We start from the raw sequence: 24,567 nt of genomic DNA on the forward strand, positions 1-24,567 counted from the left end.
AGAATTCCCTATGAATTATGCCATTGCATAAGAAAGTGAGGCCGTTCATTGCACAGACTTGGAAGATAGAAGTGAGTTGGGTCAGTCAAATGATTGGAGGTAGGTTAAGGACAAACAGAAGAAGTACTTCTTTACATAACAAATGATTAACAAAAGTATGCAAAACGTAATTATTCATTCTGTAAGTAATGGTGATGGTCACTAGCTCAGATAACAGCTGACACACAGATTAATGCTATATGTGTGGGAAAACATTTCATCTGCAGCTCATTTTGCCTCCTGAAATTATGTCTCTGAGGCTTGAAGGACCCTCGGGGACATATTTTCCGGAGGCACAGTGGGTTGCAGAGAGAAGATCAGCAAACATCACCTCTCCCCCACTGTGCATGAAGAAGCTTTTCACATGCAGAAAAAACATTAGTCTGGAAGTCAGCCAACATTTTTTAAAGGATTGGACAAATCTGTGCAGGGCAAGTCTATAAATTACAATTCATTGCTAAATGTTCAGAGGCATCTAAGAGGGGCTGAGGCCACAGCAAGGGGTGAGCATCACCATCATACCCTGGCTTCTGAACCCCCCAAAAGCTTCTATCAGACAACTGTTGGAGATAGTGTGCCAGGCTAATTCCCACATTGTTATATCTTAAGCAGGGGTGTAGCTATAATTGAGAGGGTGGGTTCAAAGAATCCAAGCTCCCCCAGCTCCTGAGGGGCCTCAGCTACACATTTTCTTCATTTTCTCCCTCACTCCGAGGAACCGCCAGGGAGAAGGGCGAACATGGACCCCTTCTCCACTAGCTACACCTGTGTCCTTAAGTATGGTCAAGGCACAGCAAAAAGCTCCAGCTACCACAGCACCACACAGAATGTTGCTTTTGTTTAAAAAGAAAACATTCAGAATATCTCTCAATAGAATATTAATCTTTAAATACCAGCCTTTCAGCATTTCAGCCTGAATAGCTAACAACTTTAAATTGTAGCAAAAACTATGATTATCCAGGCCTAAAGAACCACCTGAGGGACTGGGACATTTGCAAACCTCTAGACAGTTAGGTGAGACAATAAGGAAAGCAGCTATGAAACAGTAACTAGCTACCATGTTTTAACCATCTTAAATCCAACCACCCTAACCTATAACAAGTTGTTCTGGTAAGAACTAATCAGCCTACTTTCCTTTCACTGTCTCCACAACTGGACTAAATTTGGTTCAAATCAAGGTCTATAAGTTAGATCTCTTGTACCTCAAATAGTCATGCGTCCGCCATCTTGGATTGGGGTGAATAACACCATTACAAACTACACCACTGAGGTGTCCCTGTGTGTCACTCACTACAACTTTACCAACTTACACCTCCAAAGTTTACGTGGCCACCATCTTGAATTGGTGTGGATGACATCATCACAAACTATGCCATTGAAGTGTCCCTATGTGTCTCTACAGCTGCAGCAATTTTGGTTCAAATCAGTTAAGTGGTTCACAAGTTAGCCCACTTGTGCCTCAAAAGTTTACATGTCCGGCCTCTTGAATTGGCATGGATGACATCATCACAAACTAAGCCACTGAGGTATCTCTGTACACTGCCACTGTACCCAATTTGGTTCAAATAGGTTAGGCAGTCCATGAATTAGCCCGCTTGTGCCTCAGATGTTCACACAGACGACATCTTGAATTGGAATAGATTACATCATCACACACCACACCATTTGGGCATTCCTATGTGTCCCTACAGCTGCAGCAAAGTTGGTTCAAATCAGTTAGGTGGTTCACAAGTTAGCCCACTTGTGCCTCCGAAGTTTACTCATCTGCCATCCTGGATAGGGCTGGAGGACATCATCACAAACTATGTCATTGAGGTGTCCCTATGTGTCCCTACAACTGTACTTGATTTGGTTCGTATTGGTCCAGGTATTACAAAGTTGGGGGGGGGGGGGCACACGTACACACACAGAATGGCAGGTGATCTCATAAGCCTACTGGAAAGTAGGCTAAAAATGCATAGTAGGACATAAACTGGGTGAGGATAAGATTATTCTTGTTCCTCTCAATCAAAATGTGTTGCTATGGCAGCAAAAAAATTACAGTGCTGTAGCAGTATCCTTCCACCAGTGGGACACTTCCACCAGCAGAACCCACCAGTAGAGCACCATCAGTGCAAAGGGAAAACCTGGACAGAGTGGGGGTATGGTGGGGGAGAAACAGAATTTAGGAATCCTATGCTTGCTCAAATCCTATGTTGCCACCCTGGTCATGGTGGGCCAATATTGGCTTGCCCCTCTCTCCACATACTCAATGGATTCTGTCTTATTCTACAGCCAATACTGGCACAGCACCAGGGGTGTGCAACCAGCAGTGTAGCAAGACCCCTGGGGCCCAGGGGACAAAATCTGTGGAGAGCCATCCCTCATCGTGTGCGCATTGCGTGCATGCCCCAGCGTCCTAAGCCACGATCCCTGCGTCTGACGGTGGCCACCTTCCACTCTGCCATGCCGTACACCCACAAAAACAGTCAGGGGCAGATTAGGCTTTTTGCCGCCCATAGGCAGCCATAATTTGCCGCCGGGAAGGTGGAGGGAGGCTAATTTTTTTTAAAAAAAAAATGCTGCGACACAGCAGCAGCACAGCAGAGACAGCGGCAAGATCTCCTAGTGGGCACCCACCTCCCAGATCCTGTGGGGTGCTCGTGCTGACAGCAGCGAGAAACCTCCTCACATCATTATTCTCATGTTTACACAGTCAGACAGGTGTTATTGACTGGTTTGTTTTATCCAGACATCGAGTCCTTCCCAAGGACCTGGGATGGCTGGATTTTATTGTCAATTGTTATAGATATCGTCGCAGAATATAGGCTGTTCCCAGTAAAGCTACTTTTAGTAATTGGCTGATGGTGATTTCTGTGGCCCCTATGGTGCTGAGATGCTCTTCAAGGTCTTTTGGAACTGCACCCAGGGCGCCAATGACCACTGGGATTATTTTGGTCTTTTTCTGCCACAGCCTTTCAATTTCAATTTGTAGATCTTTGTATTTGGTGATTTTTTCTATTTCTTTTTCTTCTATTCTTCTATCCCCTGGTATTGCTATGTCTATTATTTTAACTTGTTTTTCTTTCTTCTCAACTACAGTGATATCTGGTGCATTGTGTGGCAGATGTTTGTCTGTTTGTAGTCGGAAGTCCCATAATATTTTTACATCTTCATTTTCTTCAACTTTTTCAATTTGATGGTCCCACCAATTCTTGGCTACAGGTAGCTTGTATTTTTTGCAGATGTTCCAGTGTATCATCCCTGCTACTTGTCATGCCTTTGTTTGTAGTCAGTCTGTGCGATCTTTTTACAACAGCTGATTAGGTGGTCCACTGTTTCATCTGCTTCTTTACAAAGGCGGCACTTGCTGTTTGTTGTTGACTTTTCTACTTTTGCTCTTATTGCATTTGTTCTTAGTGCCTGTTCTTGTGCAGCCAGTATTAAACCCTCTGTTTCTTTCTTCAAGTTGCCATTCTTAAGCCATTGCCAGGTCTTGGTGATGTCTGATTTTCCACTTATATTGTGCAAATATTGACCATGCAGGGGCTTATTTCTCCATTTTTCTGCTCGGTTCTTGACTTGATCTTTCTTGTAGGCCTGCTTTGTTTCATTGGTGTTGAATAGTTTCTCGTTATTGACCATTTTAAGTGCATCTTCTTCACTGTCCTTTATATATTCTTCAAGGCCTCTTTTCTCCTCCTCTGCTGTTTGATGGACTTGTAGCATTCCTCTTCCACCTGAGCCACAAGGGAGGTATAGCCTATCGACATCACTGAGGGGGTGCAGAGCATGATTGATGGTCATGATTTTCCTGGTCTTAAGATCTAGCGTCTCTAGCTCTGCCTGGGTCCAGTCTATTATTCCTGCACTGTATTGGATAACAGGTATAGCCCAGGTGTTTATGGCTTGTATGGTGTTCCTGCCATTGAGTTTGGACTTGAGGATTTTTCTAACTCTCCTGATGTATTCACTTCCAATTTTTCTTTTAACTTCAGTGTGTGCAATGTTATCAGCCTGGAGAATGCCCAAGTATTTGTAATGTTCTTTCTCTTCCAGGTTCTTGATCTTGCTTCCATTGGGTAGTTCTATTCCTTCTGTTTTTCTCATTTTTCCTCTTTTCATTATTAATGCAGCACACTTGTCTAGTCCAAACTCCATTGCTATATCGCTACTGAATATACGGACAGTGTTTAGCAGTGATTCGATTTCTGACTGGGACTTTCCATACAACTTCAGATCGTCCATGTAAAGCAGATGGTTGATTTTACTTGATGTTTTAGATGTTTGGTATCCGAGGCCTGTTTTGTTTAGTATTTGTGAAAGTGGGGTCATGGCGATTACAAACAACAGAGGGGATAGTGAGTCCCCTTGGAAAATGCCTCTTTTGATGCTAACCTGTCCAAGTGTCTCGCCATTGATTGTTAACTGTGTACTCCACATGCTCATTGCTTTTTTTATAAATATCTGAATGTTTTTGCTGACACCAGTTGTTTCTAAACATTTTAGTATCCATGTGTGAGGCAATGAATCGAAGGCTTTCTTGTAGTCAATCCATGCAACACTTAGATTTGTTTTTCTTCTCTTGCAATTTTCTACAATCATTTTGTCAATCAGCAGCTGGTCTTTTGTGCCTCTGGTGTTCGGGCAATTTCTTTTCTGTTCAACTGGATGATGATGATGATGATGATGATGATGATGATGATTTATTCAATTTCTATACCGCCCTTCCAAAAATGGCTCAGGGCGGTTTACACAGAGAAATAATACATAAATAAGATGGCTCCCTGTCCCCAAAGGGCTCACAATCTAAAAAGGAACATAAGACAGACACCAGCAACAGTCACTGGAGGTACTGTGCTGGGGGTAGATAGTCCAGTTACTCTCTCCCTGCTAAATAAAGAGAACCACCACATTAAAAGGTGCCTCTTTGCCAAGTTAGCAGGGTTGCATGGGCCCGCCTTCCTCCCAAACGACACAGGTCAGGCCAATTTCAGCCCTCTGTGCACACACATGCATGCCTGTGTAATTTTAGAGGAAGGCGGGCCCGTGTGAGGAGGTCTCTTGCCACCGACAATGAGAGTGCCCCACAGAATTAGGAGCTGTCACCACCACCACACAGTGGTAATTTTAAAAGTCTTTTTTTTTAAAAAAAGATTTAATTTCCCTCCATCTCAAGATTTGCTGCTCTGCTCAGCTAAACAACACATTAAAAAGCGGGGCTAGGTGCAGGGGCAGCACCTGGATCGGGCTCAATCCCAGCACTTCATACAGGCAGCCTAGCCCAGGCTGGACTGCATGTGTGAACAGCCTCATTGACTAGAATGAAATGGTTCTCTTCCATTTTCAATCCTACATTAACACCTTAAATGACAAGACTGAGGCTTAGTATCATGTCTGAAAATGCCTTTTGATTATCCGCGATGCCCCTGCTAAATACTAACTTAATATAACTTTCTAATGCTGACATCCTGATTAATCCTTCACTTCACAACAAAGTTGTGCTAGTGTGAAATGATAAGGATTTTAATAATTGTGCTATTGCACAAAAATTCCTTGTAAAACAAGAGGCATGCCGCAGGTTAGGCACTTTGTTGTGCAAGCATCAATCTATTTGCACTAGTGCAAAATTAGTCTGGAAGATAAGCTCCAGACTTAGGGCAAGTAATGAGTGCCAGGGCTACTCAACTTCAACCCTTCTGCAGATGTTGGCCTACAACTCCCATCATCCCTGACTGTTGGCCACTGTGGCTAGGGATGCTCAGAATCACAGTCCAGAAACAGCTGGAGGGCTGCAGCTGAGTAGCCCTGAGCTAGTGCAACGGCTTAGCACTAGTGCAATGTCCTTGCATAAGCACAGCATTAGGGTGTCAGCCAACAAGTTTTAGTTTGTTAAAATCTGGCTTCCTGAAAACACCTAACAAAAGGTCTCCATTCTGTGAATACTTAACAGTCAGCACTCCAACACAATACAGAGAAGTAAGTTTCAAGAATGTAATGTAATTAGTTGGGATCAAACTGTAAATCTTTTCATTAATTGAAATATTAACATTAGGGCAGCTAAGACCAGCAATCGGAACATCACCACTTAAGCTAGTTCTTACATCAATTGAGTGCTTTAGCCCAAGGATACATATGCTCTTATTAAGGAAGCTGAGAAGGAATGCATTAAGTTGAGATACATTCCTTGTTATGTAGGACAGTTTATATAATAGATATACTGGCTGATATCCTGACTAAATTTCCAGAGTACGTCCTATTGAAATTTAGCAGCCCTTCAGACTACTCCCTGAGTAGTACTATTGAGAAATTTAATCAGGATGCCAACCCCTATGAGGCTATTTAGCTTGCATTGAATTTGCCAGTCATTATATACATAACTCCCTTTTGCAGTTCCACAACAATAAACCTTGCACTTTTAAATATATATCTCATTTTTAACATTAGTTTACCACACAATCCTACACATGATTACTAAGAAGTCCCACTGAAGTGTACAATCCTGTGCAGACTTATTTGGTGCACTGGGGAAATGACTTGATTAGCAAACCAGAGGTTGCCAGTTCGAATCCCAGCTGGTATGTTTCCCAGACTAAGGGAAACACCTATATCAGACATAGCAGCAATATAGGAAGATGCTGAAAGGCATCATCTCATACTGTGCAGGAGATGGCAATGGTAAACCTCTCCTGTATTCTACCAAAGACAGCCAAAGGGCTCTGTGGTTGCCAGGAATTGACATCGACAGCACACGTTACCTTTAAGCACCATTTAATTCAGCTAGATGTCCTTTGGAGTATACATGCAGAGTTACCTCTAAATATCATGTGAATAGGCTAGTTTTTAGAATAATGTTTTACAAAAAATAAGACTTTGTGATCAACACCAAAAAGCAGTCTATTTTTTATTTTCTTCAGAGGCACTCAGCAGGAATAGTAATGATCCTGGGGATCAATATACTGGGCATGTTTAGATACCCAAGCAGAGAAAATATCCAAAAGGGCTCAGAATGCTGAAAGTAACACTCTGGCAAAATGAAGATTCTGAGCGCAGTAGATATGCTGTGAATAAAGCAGGCTGTTTGAACTCAAGAACAATTCACACTGAAGAAATTTCATTAAGTTAAATGAATTGGCATATATAGGATTCTCAAGACTGGCCAATTTGTTCTCAACACTGTTAATATTAACTCCTGGAAAATACAGTCCATCCTTTGCAAGACAGAAGAAGAGGGAATGTTCCTAGCTTGCAAACTTGAAATGCAATCTGTGTAGTTTTAGTATAGATCTACCACTGGGCCATTGGTCAGTGGAAGAGCATCTGCTTTGCATGCATAATTATAAGGTCCCAGGTTCAATCCCAGGCATCTCTAGGTAGGGTTGGGAAAGAATCCTGTCTGAAACCTTGGAGAGCCACTGCCAGTCAGTGCAGACCAGTGGTTTCCAAACTGGGAGCATCCAGTTGTTGCTGAACTACAACTCCCATCAGCCCCGCTACAATTTATTGTGGCTGGGAATGATGGGAGCTGTAGTCCAGCAACATCTGGAGGCTCCCAGTTTGGGAACCTCTGGTATAGACAATACTGAGCCAGATGGACCAGTGATCTGATTCAATATAAGGCAGTCTCCTCTATCTTAAATAAACATATTTCTGAATCTATGTCCTTCAAATAAATTCAGGAATGTTGTTTGAGAACCTATAATTTTATTTCTTTGGGTTTTCTACTAATTTAACTTCCATTTGATATTAGTAATTGTGGGAGAGTTCTGAATGAGTGCTGTGTACAGATGACTGAGATCAAGATTCACATCTCTTCTACAAGTAATTCTGAATGAAGACAGGATTCCAAAACACATCATCCTTCATAAAGAGTGTAAGAATTCCAGTCTGAAGATTCTTATACAGGCATACTCCTGGATTTTAGGCAGAGAGCCCTACTAACATCCATAAACAATTCCTCATCATTACAAAGGCATACACCAAACTACTTGATCTAGAAGTTCACAAAAGGTGACATCATTCATCTGGGAAACTTACTCTGTATTGCTATTTAGCACCCTCTAGCGCGTGGTTCTTATGTGGTATATTCCTTTCAACAGTAAAGAAAGCAATTATTCATTTTTTCTGTGGCAGCACACTTGGAGAAAAGAAACAAAATCAAGTTAATACATTGATATCATGACAGAAAATGCTATACTTGGCTGTGATCTTATTAATGCTTCTTCTTGTTGTGCAAATTTAAGCATATGAAGTACTAGCACATTGATTCACAGCATGTTAGAAGCATTTGTTCTCTAATATAGCTCCACCCCAGCAAAGCCTATTTTGCAGAGATGGGAAATATAACATCAATAGGAGCCGATAGAGCAAGGAGAATGAGTGGCTAAATTCCTAATGCAAATGAGAATGAGTGACTAGATGACAAGACACTTGAGCAGTTTCTTGAGACAAACAACCTCAAAACAGTCGTGCTTATGCTGGTAACCAAGGATGTGCATGAAAAAGATTTAGCGTTTTGTTTCGAGCTTGGAGTGGAACACTAAATCCCCAGAACGCTTCGTCGGAACCACCAGTCTAGCTGGTAGTTCCGGGGTCATTCTGTAGTTCCTACAGAATGACCCCGTTCCAACTTGAAACATTCTGAGCACCATTTTGGACTCCAAAATGGCACTCTTCTGGCCTCTGCGCATGCACGGCAGCCATTTGTGTGGTGGTGCTGAACATACAAATGGCTGCCACACGTGTGCAGAGGGCAGAAGAGCACCATTTAGGAATCCAAAATAGTGCTCAGAACATTCCGACTCGGAATGGGCCACTCTGTTCTGAGCTCAAAAGAAGCCCTTCATTTGAAGGGCGTAAGGTTCCAAGCTTGAAATACTCAAAACTGCTTGTTTCAAGGTGGAACATTCCGAGATCAGAACATACTGCAAATCCCTACTGGTAACCTCAAGACTTGATTACCGCAATACACTATGTGGGGCTGTTCCCACGATCGGGGAAAATCGGGCTAGGAAAGCCTAGCCTGATTTTTCCCGATCGTCAGAAACACCGGGCTTGGCTGTGAGCCCAGTGGTTCTGGAGTGGGTAATCCGCTCAAGAACCCCTGCCCCCAAACCAGTTTTGCTGAGCGAGCGCATCGCAAACCTGGTTTTTGTTATCGTGAGTAGCCGCAGTGCAGCTTCGTGCCACACCTACTCACGAGTAGACCCCCGGAGGGGAGGCGAAAAGCCGCCTCCCAGCTCCAGGGGTCTCCTCAGTATGCCCTACGCGCTTGCGCAGGGCATACTGGGGCTTCTGGGGCCACACGGCTCCCCAGCCCCCGCCGACTCCGTCTCGGAGCCGGCAATCGTGTGGGCGGCCAATCTGGCCGCCCAGGGCTCCCTCCCCACTCGTGAGCAGAGATAATGGGCTTAGCCCGCTCTTCCCGCTCACTGCCCCAAACCGGGTCTCACGGATCATGAGACCCGGTCCTTTGTGGGGTTGCCTTTGTATGTAGTCTGGAAACTACAATTGGCTCAAAACACGACATATTACTCCTGTGTTGAACGAACTGCACTGGCTACAAATGTGTTTCTGGGCAAAATACAAAGTGCTGGTTATAACCTATAAAGTCCTAAACCGCTTAGGCCCAGGGTATTTAAGACAACATCTTCTTCACTATGAGCCCCGCCACCCACTGAAATCATCCAGAGAGGTCCATCAGCTAATCTAGTGGCTACTCCGGGACAGGCCTTCTCTGTTGCCCACTCCCCAGGCTTTGGAATGCACTGCCTGCCGAAATCAGAGCTCCCCCATCTCTGACAGCTTTTTTAAAAGACTCTTAAGATACATTTATGCACCCAAGCTTTTAATCAGAATGGTGGTTTTAAACTGTTTTAATGTTTTGATTTGTTTTATGTTGGCTGTAAAGTGCCCAGAGACATGAGTTAGGGACGATATATAAATATACAAAGTAAATAGAAATAAAATTATTATCCCAGATCTAGAAAGCAGCAATCAAAGCCCACAATATCCAGTAATGCATGTATCATTTGAGGCAGGCAGATATTAATCACCATCTTTTGTCATCATCTCTTTGCTTCTAACATGTTGCTTCTTACAAACAGCCATACAATAAACAATCATAGAGGCAAGGCAGTGCAATAAGCATCCAGAGCCAACATGATTCACATTATTATGGAAGGCACCATTCCATGCCTTTGGGTTCTCCAGTTTGAAATCATAGTGCAGAAGCTCCTTCAGTGCAGCACACTGACAAGTCTCGTGGCATTTCTGGGATTCTGAAGTCCTCATTACTATGCTCAACTATTTTTTTCAGGCTTTAACATGACAAAGAGCTTTGAGAAGTACAATTATTATTATTATTTTATTATTATTTTTACATTTATACCCCGCTCTTCTTCCAAGGAGCCCAGAGTGGTGTACTGCATACTTGAGTTTCTCTTTCACAACAACCCTGTGAAGTAGGCTAGGCTGAGAGAGAAGTGACTGGCCCAGAGTCACCCAGCTAGTTTCATGGCTGAATGGGGATTTGAACTCGGGTCTCCCCAGTCCTAGTCCAGCACTCTAACCACTACACCACACTGGTGATCTATACCAGTAGATCCAGACATCTATAATCTGTGGCTAAAGGAATCCAAATCACAAATAAAGAACAGTGCCTGAGCAATGGAAGATGGGGAGACAAACATATATTGCTATATTAACCAATGTTCAGCTAAAATATTCTGTTCTGTACACAGAACAGATCAGGCACAGTGAGCATTTGTAGAACTGAATTTAAGCTCTTCTTTTGAATCTAAGTGTTAAAACAATGTTATGCTAGAATGGAAAAAGAATTTCAAATATTTTGGTGTTATAAATCCTAACAATTCACTCACCTTGGAATTTAGCAAGAATATTCTTGCTATCAGTATTTTTAACGGAGGTTTTAAAAAGTATTCATCACTTTATGTATTGCAACATTGGAAACTAAACTGGTGGGCGGGGGGTCCATCTCCAGAAGGAAAGGCAGAAAGACGTGTTGTTTTTTAAACCAACTAGTTATTTAAAATATTGCTTCTCCAGAAAAGTTGATTTTTCAGTAATGTTTACAACCAGTAGAGAGCCCCTATAAAATCCCATTAAGCCATAAAGGCTTTAAATTTCATAAAGCCTCAAAGTGCTTCCCATTCTTATAATTCTAGAGAGTGCAAACTGATTTTTGTGTTTGTGATGTCTGTCTACATAAATGATTTAACACAAAAGTATTATCTTAAAAAACCTGATTATGTCCACAATTCTATGCACACCTACTGGAAAGGAAAACCCATTAAACTCAATGGGACTTACTTTTTAAAGTAAATATGCATAGGATCAAGTTGCACATTCAACATATTAGTAAGTTTTTCACATTGACAAATCTGAACCTAAAAACTGCATGGGTCTAGGATTCGTGTAGCTCACCATCCAGTTTCCAGCATTGGCCAGGCAACTGTCCCTATGAAGGGCATAATCCCAGCGATAAAGGCAACAACTGTCTCCTATCCTTGTCTACAGGAACTAGCGTTTAGAAAAAGGATTCTTAACCTTTTTGCACTAACAGACCCCCTCCCCCGATTCTTAAATATTACCCACAAACCCCAAATATATTCTCATAAGGCTCCAGTAAAAAATAGAGGAAAAGAATGCTCAGGTTAGTTATTTTCAAGACCTTTATTATGGCTTATTGCTGGGAAAGGCTGGGAACAAGAAAGCTTGTTACACTTGTCACTAAAATTCAAGAAAAATAAAGGACGTACTGTATTTGACTAGGATGTTTTTGTGGAGATATATATTTAACTATTCACTGGTCACGTGGACCTACCCCACAGACCCAAAGTTAAGACTCTCTGATTTAAACACATGGCTAACAGCCCTTGACAGCTCTGTGAATTTATGTAACCCTCCTCTAAGTCACTGGCAGCCATCATCATGTTCTTTTCATAAGTTTTAAAAAAACATCCAAGGTATGTGATACAGCAAATTTGCTGGAGCAGGCTTGGTCTGCTCCGTGGCTGGATGGGAGACCTCTTGGGAATCCCGAGTACAGCGAGCCGAGCGCTGTTGAAGCCAGGCCGGTTATAGATGTTAATCTTATGGCAATGAATTCTATCATCATGTACTGCGTGAAAACGTACATAATTTTATGAGGTCTTGAACCTACTGCCAGTTTCATTGGGATGTTTACAGCAATTATTCTGGCAACGCTCATGTTTATTTATTTTATTATTTATTATATTTATATACTACCCCATCCAGACAAATCTGGGCAGTGCACAGTAACAAAAACAAAACCCATGAATCAGTCATTTTAAAATCAATCAATACAAAACGATTTTTAAACAGTTTAAAGCCATTAAATTAAAACATTTAAACCAGTTTAAAAACCCTGGAAGGCCAAGCCAAGCAGATAGGTTTTAAGGGTTCTCTCTTGATCGTTTGAGAACGATCAAGCTCACCCAGTTGATCAAAGATATGTGCCCCATGCACAATTTATGTTCAGTGTTATGTTTGCCCCCACAAACACATAGAAATAAACGAGATGGAGGCAGGATACAAAACCAATATACTTTACTCGGTGCGAGTCAGTGGACAACTAGCTTGTACATACAGCTGCCTGGTTTTATAGCACAGCAGGTTTACACGAGTAGTCCCAAACTTACACAGGGTTTGGGTTATCAGGACAGTCGTTAGATTATCTTGCCACATGCATCCAAAACGTGATTAGGAGCAAACGTGGTGCTGAAGGCAGGTCAGGAAAAGCAGACCAAGAGGTGGAGAGGAAACTTCCAAAAGATTCAGCAAGGGGGCAATGCCCTGTGTCTTCTTGAGGGGTAGGATTCTTTATACGACGTCGTTGGTGTATACAGGGCCTTTCAGTTATACAGTTTGGTCCCTGCTCCCCAAAAGCTTAAAATCTCGAGTCGATAGGAATCATCACTCAAGACTAGCCTTGTCCAAGCCAAGTATAAGACACACACGTCATAGCCCCTGTGAAGGGCCACGTGGTACAACCACACCCCTGCCCCCAGAATTCCGCGGAAGTCAGTACCATTACCTGCTGGGGCGGGGGGAGCTCACAACACAGCCCCACCAACCCCAATAAAAGGGAGACAAAAACGAAACTCCTGCTGAACTACAGTCCGGAGCAGGCGAGCGAGTGTTGATTCGAGATTTTATTAGTGAGATGGAGCCGCTCATTCATAACGCTCCCCTCTTTCTTTCCCCTAACCCCCTTCTCCCCCCACCCAATAACAGCATCGTCGACATGGTACGGCCTATCAGAGCCCCTTCTGTGAGGTGAAGCCGCGCAAGTCGTGGAGGCAGCAAACATGGCAGCGGGCAGCTGAGCGGCCGGAACATCCAGCAGCGCATGCGCGGAGCTCGCGATCGGCGCGTGCCGCAGGCGCTGCTGCGGCCTCGCAGAACTTCCCGGGGCTCCACGCGACGCCGTTCCATGGTGGCGGCAGCCGCCCCGGCCCCGCGTCCATCCTCGCCCCCGTGCGGCGCCGACTGAGACCATCATGGCTTTAGCCTTGCGGGGCCAGCGGGCCGTGTCGATCCTGCACTTCCTCTGCTTCCTGTGGGCGGTCTTCGCCATCACCCAGAACATGGGAGTGCCCAAGCCCGTCCGCAAAGAGCAGCAGTACACCTACGGGGGCCACTGGAAACACCTAACCTTCCTTAACCAGGTGGTGTGCAGCGCCTGTGCACACAACCCTCTCCCTCCAGAGGGCGGGGCCTTTTGGAGGAACAGCCAATGAGGAGAGAGAGGGCTAAGGGGGTGGGGAGAGAATGGGAGGGCTGAGGGGACATAGGAAGCTGCTGTATACTGAGTCAGACCGTTGGCCCATCTAGCTCAGTATTGTCTGCACAGACTGGCAGCGGCTTCTCCAAAGTTGCAGGCAGGAATCTCTCTCAGCGCTGTCTTGGAGAAGCCAGAGAGGGAACTCAGGGGTGTAACTACTATTAGGCAAGGGGAGGTGACTGCCTGGGGGGGGGGCCCATGCCTCGAGGGGCCCCCCAGAGGCAAGTCACATGTGAAGTGTGTGTGTGTGTATCAGCGAGGGGCCTGTTTTAAAATTTTGTCTCTGGGCCCACTCCAGCCTTGTTACGCCCCTGAGGGAACTTGAAACCTTCTGCACTTCCCAGAGCGGCTCCATCCCCCGAAAGGAATATCTTACAGTGCTCACATGTGCTCTCCTGTTCAAATGCAACCAGGGTGGACCCTGCTTAGCTAGGTGGACAAGCAATGCTTGCTTCTACAAGACCAGCTCTCCTCTTCAGGCTTTGGCTAGACCATTTTGTGGTGGCAGGCAGGGGAACTGAATCAGAGCAAAGTCCTTTCTTCAGAAGTGCCCCCCAATGGCTCATTTTCTGTCCAATGGGCCAGACTGGACTTCCCCGTAAAGCTTTTCCTGACACGAAATTAAAAGTAATGAGGAGAAGCTTCATGCACTTATTTTCTGCATCTGAGATGCTTACTTATTTATTATTATTATTATTATTATTATTATTATTATTATTATTATTATTAACATTAACAAGGTCATCTGAGGAGGCTCTGCTCCAGGTGCCGACAATGAGGGAGGCTCGGCTGTTGTGCACTCGGGATAGGGCCTTCTCTGTTGCTGCCCCCAGACTTTGGAATGCTCTCTCAGTGGCCATTCGCTCCTCAGACTTCATCACAGTTTTTAGAAAGCTTGTTAAATCTTGGCTTTTTATCCAGGCCTTTACATGATTGTTTTATTGCTGCTTCTATGTGTTTTACTCGCGTATAGTTTTTATGTTTGTATTTTATAGATTTTAAATTAGATTGGTTTTGTATTTTTAGCTTAATATTTTTATTGTATGTTTTTTAACTTTTGTAAACCGCCTTGGGATTGTTTTTAATGAAAGGCGGTACATAAATGTAACAATAAATAAAAATAAATAAATATTCCCCCCTTCCCAAAGCTTTGGTGGAGTTTTTAAGGTGTTAGGTGTTGGGTTTTTTAGGTGTTTTTTTTAGCTATTTCTGTGATATTTTGACTGCGATCCTACAGACACTTCCTAGGGAATACATTGTGCTCCCATTTTTGAACACAGTGGGACTTTTGAGGAAACATACATAGGATTTCACTATTGTTTTCATATATGGCTACCCCATAAATTATGCCCACATGCCTCAAAAATGACAAAAGACATTTAAGAAAAATAATGGGACAATGAGTAGATTCTTTTCCCATCAAAGTTCTTTGGGATTTGACTCCTACAAGCTGTTTACAAAAACTAAGGTTATTGACATGAAAATATTTTTTTATAAAAAGCCATTGATGATAAACCTCAAAGTAAGTTTAGAAGACTGAAGCCTTAAAAAAAAGTCATAAGCAGGATATCTGGTATATGCCAAAGTCCCAAAACATTAAGCTGCTGGAAAAGACCTTTCCATAAGGGACTTTATGATGCATTTCCCATGGTATCATATAAGATTTGATGCCATGAGGAAGATCCAGCATTGCAACAAATAATATTTCACTTTGTTGTACAGACATGTGCCTGATATCACCTGTACCTTGGACAAACAGTAATATGTTGCTCTTTAATATAAGGTTGAAGCTACTGCAGTACAAATGTGGGATACTTACTTTATACCTCCAGATAGTTGCACGTTATAAGAGAATACAGCATCTGATACTTCATAGTTGATCCATTTGATATCAGAACCTGCCTTATAATATGAGAATAAATTAATTATATGAATTTAATGATCAAGATGCTTTTGGTTTCATTATAATGCTTTGCATTTGAATAGCACTTTAGGTTGTTCAAAGCCCTTCATATACATTATCTCAATAACTGTTACAATAACCCTATAAGGTAGGACAGTAATAATAACCCCATTTGCAGGTGGAGAATTAAGAGATAGTATTTTGCCTAAGGTTACCTAGTGAATTCATGGCTGGTGAAACATATGTTGGTGCACAGTGCTGGAGATTTAAACATGAGCTGGTTTAGTGTAGTTGCTGAGAGACAAAGCAGCAAATCAGGAGCTCCCCATTAGAATCTCATTTCTGTCATGAGCTCACAAGCAACTTTCCTTCTCACAGCCTAAACTGCAATATGAAAACAATACTTACTTTAGTTACAAACAGGGATTACAACAATATGAAGCTCTTTGAACAATCGAAAAAGCACTATACAAAGGATATTATTAAAGCCTGGATTTCCGAGTTTACATCTCACACTGCCACCACACTAGCTCTCAAAATCACCTGATTAATTAATTCTAATCATTAATTAATATTTTAATTAATTGGGTTTGCATTAAGATATAATCTTAATAAGCAAATGCATGGAATGAAGACTATTAGAAGTAACACAAATGTAACTAGACCAAACAGTAGTATTCAGTTTCAAATTCTGTTTTGTGTAAGAAACAGTATATGAAGAAAATGTGCTTATATGCAAAATAATTAAAACTTCTTTGTAATTTCATAGGTTTTTCAGACAGTATTGTTTCTGTTGTGTGTCATAACTGATGTTGTAGCTCTGTGCCTCCCTTCCAAAGAGAAGATGGTATCATCTGTAGTGGTGCCTCTCAGAGATTTCATCTTCGCAACATTTGTATTCCCGGTTGGCTTAGTAAGTAGTCACTCAATCCATCTTTCAAATAGTTACATAGCAGCACAGAGTATCATTTGTCCTAATGAAACTGGCCATTTTGAATGGCTTTCAAGATATTTTAGTTGTTGTTTGTTAATCTTCAGTTAAGCAAAATAGCTGATTTTAAAAATGAACTCTCCTGCCTTGACCCAAGGGCTCTGAGTAGATTATTGCAGTATTAAAAGGAGAAGGGTTAATGACTGGCATTCCAAGCATTGCCAAGAGTATTTAACAGGAGCTGCACCCATTGAAGACTCAGCAGCAGAATTCAGTCCAGTGTGTTGCTGAGCACAGGGCTGTCTTTAGAGAGCCCTGGCAGGGTGCAAGGCTTGGGCCATAGTGCAGGGGCCCCTTCCAGTTAATTCTAATGGTTAAAAGAGCGGGGCCAGGGGCAGTTGCCCTGCTTGCCATGACCTAAGGACAGCCCGAGCAGGCCAACTTACACAAAGGAAGAGAGGTGATGATTTTTTTCTTTTTTGCTTTCCCCTCCCTCCAAAAGTACTTTTTGATAGGGATATGTCCGAACCATGGTTTAAAGCATGGTTCGAGCACTTTAAAGGAAATTAGAATGGGGACTTTAAGAAAATAGAGAGCAGGTGCTTACATATGCCGTTAGCATATGTACAAAAGCTCCATATGCTGTCAACATGCACCTGGCAGCCACACTTGCGCAGACGACATGTATGTTCTGATGGTGCATGGGACTTTTGGGGACACGTGCCACCCCTGCAGGAAGCTGGAAGGGGTGGCAGAGAGCAGGTAAGTTCTCCATTTTCTTAAAGTCCCCATTCTAATTTCCTTTAAAGTGCTTGAACGTGGTTTAAAACTTCAAACCATGGTTTGGGCACATCCCTACTTTTTGATTTCAGAAATATGTCCCTGAGAGCTGTGTAGCACTCAAGGTCATATATGTGAAGTTTAAAAGTACTTTTGGAGAAAGGAGAGAGCAGCAAAAATTGCTCCCACCTCTCCCTCTATGCATGTTGGGCTGCTCTCCGACATACTGAACTGAACTCTTCCACACATGCAGCTCCTGTTACATACAAACTGCTCAGAATGTCAGTCTCTGCCTCCAAGAGCTCATAGTCTAAGCCTACATACAGGGCCATCCTTAGGGCAGGGCGACTGGTGCAATTACCCCAAGTCCCACGTTGGCACAGGCCCCGCTCTGGGCACACTGCAGCCTGCTCTGCTGTCCAAGTCTCAATCCTAGCTATTTATCTCTCCACACACCGCCTGTAGCCCATCCGGGAGCCAACCTTTTTTCAACAAGGCACAGGCTTGCCTACTATTGAAAGGTTCCCTTCTCAAAGTTCCTACAGCTCCTTTGCTCTCCACCAAGGTCGGAGCCACTATTGGGCCAACGGGTTCAAAGAACCCGGGCCGCTGACCAGTCAGGGGCTGCGAGAGCGGCCCTGACACGCCCCCTGTGTCTGACGTCAGACACGGTGGCGGTAGTTTAGCTCCCAAGCAGGGGCCGCGCAACTCCTTCGGGAGCTAAACTAAGGCTGGCGCTGCGTTTGCAGCGCCAGCCAGGAGCAGCTCTTCCCTGCAAAGGCAGGGAAGAGTCGCTCCTGGCTGCACGCTGCTCCTGAAGAGGTCGCGCGGCTCCTTCAGGAGTTAAAAGACTGGCACTGCCTTCGCAACGCAGCCCAGGAGCAGCTCTTCCCTGCAGGAAGCGAACGCAGCACCAGCCTTCGTTTAACTGCTGAAGGGGCCACCCAGCCCCTTTGGCAGTTAAAGTGCAAATGAGTCGGCCGTACAGAGCCTCAAGGCTCCGTTCAGCCAGACCACGCCCCCAAGTCTGAAGTCAGATGTGGGGGCGTGGCTAGCCCCAGCATCTGATGTCAGACGCGGGGTCTGTGGGGCCGTGGCGGCAGCCGCACACAGGCCGCCGGCGGTCCCGCTCCACCAGTACTCTCCACTGCTGCCTCTCAGCTGTTCAGCAGGTGGGCAGGGCTTCCAGAGAGGCCTCTAGCTGCGAGCCTCCCTGAAACCTGAAGCTCTCTAGTGCCAGCTTATAGACAGGCGGCCTGCTGCAACCAGCAGGGAAGGAAAAAACGAGGCAGAGTGGCTAGTGCTAGTGGTTACCCATGCCCACTGCAGCACTGTGCAGACCCTCTACCCTGCCTGTGCCTGCTGACTGTCCTCAGACTTACTAATGGAGGTATAATTTGATTTTCTTTGTGTGGTTATCCCCCCCACTTGAATATTTAGGGAACAGCTTGCCATGAGGCTTTGATGTCAGGCACAGATGTAGGGCAGATTGGGAAGGCTCTGAATATTTAATTTGCCCAATCCATTTAAATTTGTTGGTTTTTAATATTTTTTAAATTAAAAAGAAACATCAAAAAGTCCTATAAGTGGCTTGTTTCATGGCAGAAAATTACTAAAGACCCCTGCCCAGACCATCATTCCACCCCCATATGGCGGAATCTGCCATTTGCCTTCATTAAAAAGGTAAAACACCCCATTTTCTGCCTTAGCCTTTAGATCACCTGGAATGACTTGGTATAGGGCTTTGGTACTGAGCACAGATGTAGGCCAGGGTGGGAGGGCTATGTATATTTAAAGTGGATTGGACAAATTTTTAGTTCATAATAATATTTTTTTAAACCATCAAAGTTCTATAAGTGGCTTGATTCATGGCAGAAGATTACAAAAACTTCTGGAAAAAACAGACAGTATATAAGATATTTATAAATGCACTATGCTCAAGTTGGTTTGCAGTCCAGAAGGTCTGAGTGAGAACAGTGAAGCATGTGTTGTGCTTTTATTTTTATTTTTTCCCCTTACGAATGCACTATATGTCCAAGCTGGTTGGACATGTCCAAAAACCTCACTCACCTAATCGCACTAGTTACACAGTATGTCATCAATCAGTATGATTCTCCCCCAGCCCCGCACCCCACTAGGGATGGCCCTGCCTACATAGTAGTAAAAAGTAAGCTCAGTTGAACCCAGTGGGACTTACTCCTGAAAAAATATTATTATTATTATTATTATTTTATTTTACATTTATATCCCGCTCTTTCTCCAAGGAGCCCAGAGCGGTGTACTACATACTTAAGTTTCTCTTTCACAACAACCCAGTGAAGTAGGTTAGACTGAGAGAGAAGTGACTGGCCTAGAGTCACCCAGCTAGTATCATGGCTGAATGGGGATTTGAACTCGGGTCTGCATGATGAGAGAGAGTGTGTAGTTCTATTCATATTTTGGAGTAAGTAAATTCCATTGAATTCAGTCCTTATAAACCCTGGATGTTTTGTACATTTGCCATTTCCCACATTTTAGTAGTCCCTTTACCTCCAAATAATAATCTTGTGATGCAGGAGAAAGGAGGATTGGTAAATTCACCCTGATAAATTTCCATATTCAAGTAGGGGGAAGAGTGGATCTTAACAATCTGCTTTTCTTAATCCCAGAGTTCTTATGCACACCAGTGTAGTTTGAGAATAGTAATTATGCTGTGCCATGTCAAGGTATTTCAAATACCTCCAAAGCACAAGGTGTTTTTTCACTATTCTGTTGCTACCACTCCAACTGCACTGGCATAATTACAGATAAGGCTATTGACGGTTCTGTCATCATACCAATGAACTGTTTTAGGAGAAGACACAGAAATCTCATTTTAAAATGTATGATTCTCGTAAGGACAGATGCTCTCCTTTTGAATGTTCATATTGCAGCACTTCATGTTATCACCATCTTTTGGACCAGGAGAAATCATGCCCTCCGGAGAAAAGCTCAGGTGTTTCATGTGATGCTAATGAACTTTTGCCTTGAAGCACTCACCAGGTCAGAATTGGTGATCTGGAATTTATGTCAGGATGAGTGGCATTGACAGAGTTTATTTCTTTTTCTTTTCTTTTTTCTTTTCTTACTTTTTCCATCATGCCTGTATGGACATTGCTGGCTTCAGCCACATCTGTAGTGCTGATAATGTTCCTGGTGGCTGGCCCCTGCCTATCACCACTTTTTCCTCTAGATTGCACAAGGAAATTAGATTCCTGGTGCATTTCAGAAGGAAACAAGTTGTTCTAGGAAGAACTAATCTGCGTACTTTGCTTTCACTATCCCTAAAACTGGACTAAATTTGGTCCAAATCATATAAGCAGTTCACAAGTTAGCCCATTTGCTCCTCAAATGTTCATGTGTCTGCCATCTTGGATCGGGGTAGATGACATCATTACAAACTATGCCATTGAGGCATCCCTATATGTCCCTACAGCTGTTGCAAATTTGGTTCAAATCAGTTAGGTGGTTCACAAGTTAGCCCACTTGTGCCTCAAAAGTTTACATGTCTGCCATCTTGAATGAGAGGGGGAGATGATATCATCACAAACTACACCATTGAGATGTCCCTATGTGTACCTACAACTGTACCCAATTTGGTTCATATTGGTCCTAGCATTGTGGAGCTGATGGGTCACACACAGACAGACGGACGGACGGACACACATGGAATGCCAGGTGATCTCATAAGCCTACTAAAAGTAAGCTAAAAATGGCAACTAGCAGGAGCTGGAGGCCAGGAGCATTATCAGCACTTCAGGCATTACTGAAGCCACAGTTGCCCACAAAGTTGTGGTGAAAAAAATATTAAGAAATAAACACTGTCAAATCCACTAGTAGCGAGGATAGGCAAATAAACAATTCTGCAGGTGGGTAAATATTTTAAACTTAATTACAAGACTGTGCAAATGCATCTTTTATTTTGGCTGATATCCAGAAATGCTATAGGAGAGGACAACTTTTGCCCATCTTCTCGCTGCAGCCCAATATGCCTCTTGAAAATATGTCCCTAAGTGTCCTGCAATGCTTGGGGACATATTTTCAGAAGACATAGTGGGCTTCGGGGGAAAGGAAGATTGACAAAAACTTCCCCTTCTGTGTAAGCCAAGTGTGCAGCATTAGTCTGAATGTCAGCCTTTGTGTACAGATGAAGTCTAGCATAGGATGCACCATATTATAAGTAGGCACATGTGGTGCTGGAGAGAGGTTAGGAGGCATTCTTGACAACACTTAGGAAAACTCTCTTAATCTGTTCAAAGTGACAGATTGAATATGAAATAGAATCGGTTTCAAGTACAGATAATTTTGCAAAGTTACCAGGTATTTTTAGTTTCATAGTATGAAATAAAACAATGGGCTAGTTGGACATTACTTTGTCCAGTGACCTGACCACACATGATAAATATGTGAGTGTTTATCATGGTGCTCTATGTATTTCCTTAATTATGTGGATAGAGCAGTTTATCCAAACCACTCCTCTACATGTGTTACAAATATTAGTATTTGCAGCACATGTAGAAGAGCATCTTGGATTAACTGCCCCTCCCCAGGTGATTAGAGAAAGGTGCACCAGAAAGGAGATAGAACACATACAAACACATCCTTATGGTGTGTGGTTGGGCTGGTGGACAAAGTATCATCCAAACAGGCCCAATATTCTACATTCCCTTAAATGGGTTGTTCATAAGAAAGAAGGAAAAAGATTAACATAATTTGATCTGTTGAAAAACATTAGAGGTCTTTAATAATTATTTGTGTTATATTCCTGTTGTTAATTATGAAATGTTTTAACCTCAGTTTGTAGTTGTGGCATTCTGGGGCATTTATGCATATGACAGAGAACTAGTGTATCCTAAGGAGCTGGATGATATTAATCCATCTTGGCTTAATCATTCCATGGTACGTGTGCACTGTTTAACAAAGTCTTGCTTGTGATATTTGCAATTCATTATTTATTTGATTATAAAAATAGCTTTTGTGGAAGTTTAGTCAATATGTCTCTTATCTACAGTGGCAGTTGGTATGGGTGGGGCTGGGAGGGTGGAAAATGAGCCCCAGGTGCAGCTTGTTCACACTTGTCCAGTCCTGGCTGCTTCCCTGTCTTTCACCTTGTTCCACTGAGGCATTAACCCCAGGTGCATGGGCTGGTATCCTCCCAGGACTTGGGATTAATGTTGCAACAGGGCAAAGCCAAGGCGAGATACAGAGGCAGCCAGGACTGGGTGAAACGAGTGCAAATTATTATTATTACATTTATATCCCACTCTTCCTCCAAGGAGCCCAGAGCGGTGTACTACATAAATTTCTTTTTCAAATGCAGCTCAGTTTCCACCACCAGCACCACCCAGCATAACGGCTGCCACTGCTTATCTATCATGTGATGATCACAACTGCATTTGGAATAGGAAACAAGTTAGAAAAACAGGTTTTTAATGACATAAGATACTTTGGTTAGGCTGCTATCTGGACAAGAGAAGTGGTCTCCTGTACCTTTTAATATATGCATAGAAGAGGGAATTTCAGCAGGTGCAGCTTGTCAAGCAGGGGAAATCAAAGTTGCACCTGCTGAAATTCCCTCTTCTGTGCATATATTAAAGGTACAGGAGACCAGTCCCCTTGTCCATATGGCAGCCATAGTGTTAGTAGATAAGCAGTGACGAGGCTCCTGTGTCTTATTCACTGGAAACCAACCGATCAGTGAAGGAATCCTGGGGAATAATGTGAAGGTCAGAATTATACTTGCAATAGAGAAAGGCAAAAGGTGTTTCAGGCAGCCTTTACCTTTATTTGTGTACTCACAAGATGCCCATCATTATGACTGGCAGCTTATGTGTAGAGGGAAGGCCTATACAGGTGAAACTCGGAAAATTAGAATATTGTGCAAAAGTCCATTAATTTCAGTAATGCAAATTAAAAGGTGAAACTGATATATGAGACAGACGCATTACATGCAAAGCGAGATAAGTCAAGCCTTAATTTGTTATAATTGTGATGATCATGGCGTACAGTTCATGAAAACCCCAAATCCACAATCTCAGAAAATTAGAATATTACATGGAACCAAGAAGACAAGGATTGAAGAATAGAACAATATCGGACCTCTGAAAAGTATACAGTGTACTGTGCTTGATTGGCCAGCAAACCCGCCTGACCTGACCCCATAGAGAATCTATGGGGCATTGCCAAGAGAAGGATGAGAGACATGAGACCAAACAATGCAGAAGAGCTGAAGGCCGCTAATGAAGCATCCTGGTCTTCCATAACACCTCATCAGTGCCACAGGCTGATAGCATCCATGCCATGCCGCATTGGGGCAGTAATTGCTGCAAAAGGGGCCCAAACCAAGTACTGAATACATATGCATGCTTATACTTTTCAGAGGTCCGATATTGTTCTATTCTTCAATCCTTGTCTTCTTGGTTTCATGTAATATTCTAATTTTCTGAGATTGTGGATTTGGGGTTTTCATGAGCTGTACACCATGATCATCACAATTATAACAAATTAAGGCTTGACTTATCTCGCTTTGCATGTAATGCGTCTGTCTCATATATCAGTTTCACCTTTTAATTTGCATTACTGAAATTAATGGACTTTTGCACAATATTCTAATTTTCCGAGTTTCACCTGTATATTGTGGAGCAACTTAGACTGTAATGTGCACTCTGTACACAGAGATGCATTTCATCTCTCACCACCTCCTCCCAGCCTGGGGATTCCTTTGAGTGGCGATCAAGGGCCAAACTACACATAATATTAAAACTGTCATTAGAAAACAGATGTAATGTAGAAGTGGACTAGAAGTTACCTTTTTATCTTTAAAATTATCTTCAAGAGGCCCCAGGACTGGCCAGTAATGTACTATGCAGTGCAGGGGGTGAGAGTTGTCAAGATGTTCCTTTTGTGTCATTTTGTTGCTGAAAATCTCCCCCAAAGCAACAATTTGCTGCAAATGTAAGTTTTCATTATTGTTGTCTTGTCTTGAATATAATTCAATAAAATTTTCCACAATAAATGATGTAGCAAATTATATTGCATCATGTTGATCAGACTTCCAACAGCCCTTTTATTTTTAAAACCCCAGGAAAC

The 24,567-nt window shown here is 42.9% G+C and overlaps 1 protein-coding gene across 11 annotated transcripts in view; it reads left to right on the forward strand.

The window, feature by feature from the left end:
• Positions 1–24,567, forward strand: part of LOC128322692 (androgen-induced gene 1 protein-like) — a 96,542-nt gene that overhangs the window by 26,016 nt on the left and 45,959 nt on the right. For all 11 annotated transcript variants that reach the window (XR_008305890.1, XR_008305889.1, XR_008305888.1 and 8 more), the window contains exons 3-5: positions 13,297–13,730; positions 16,519–16,662; positions 22,276–22,377. Coding sequence is in view for 7 of the 11 variants with exons in the window: in XM_053244446.1 (XP_053100421.1) it covers positions 13,563–13,730; positions 16,519–16,662; positions 22,276–22,377 (414 nt within the window). In the remaining 4 variants the exon portion in view is untranslated. The remainder of the gene's footprint in view (positions 1–13,296; positions 13,731–16,518; positions 16,663–22,275; positions 22,378–24,567) is intronic.

Source organism: Hemicordylus capensis, chromosome 4 (assembly GCF_027244095.1).
Source record: "Hemicordylus capensis ecotype Gifberg chromosome 4, rHemCap1.1.pri, whole genome shotgun sequence".
Taxonomy (NCBI): domain Eukaryota; kingdom Metazoa; phylum Chordata; class Lepidosauria; order Squamata; family Cordylidae; genus Hemicordylus; species Hemicordylus capensis.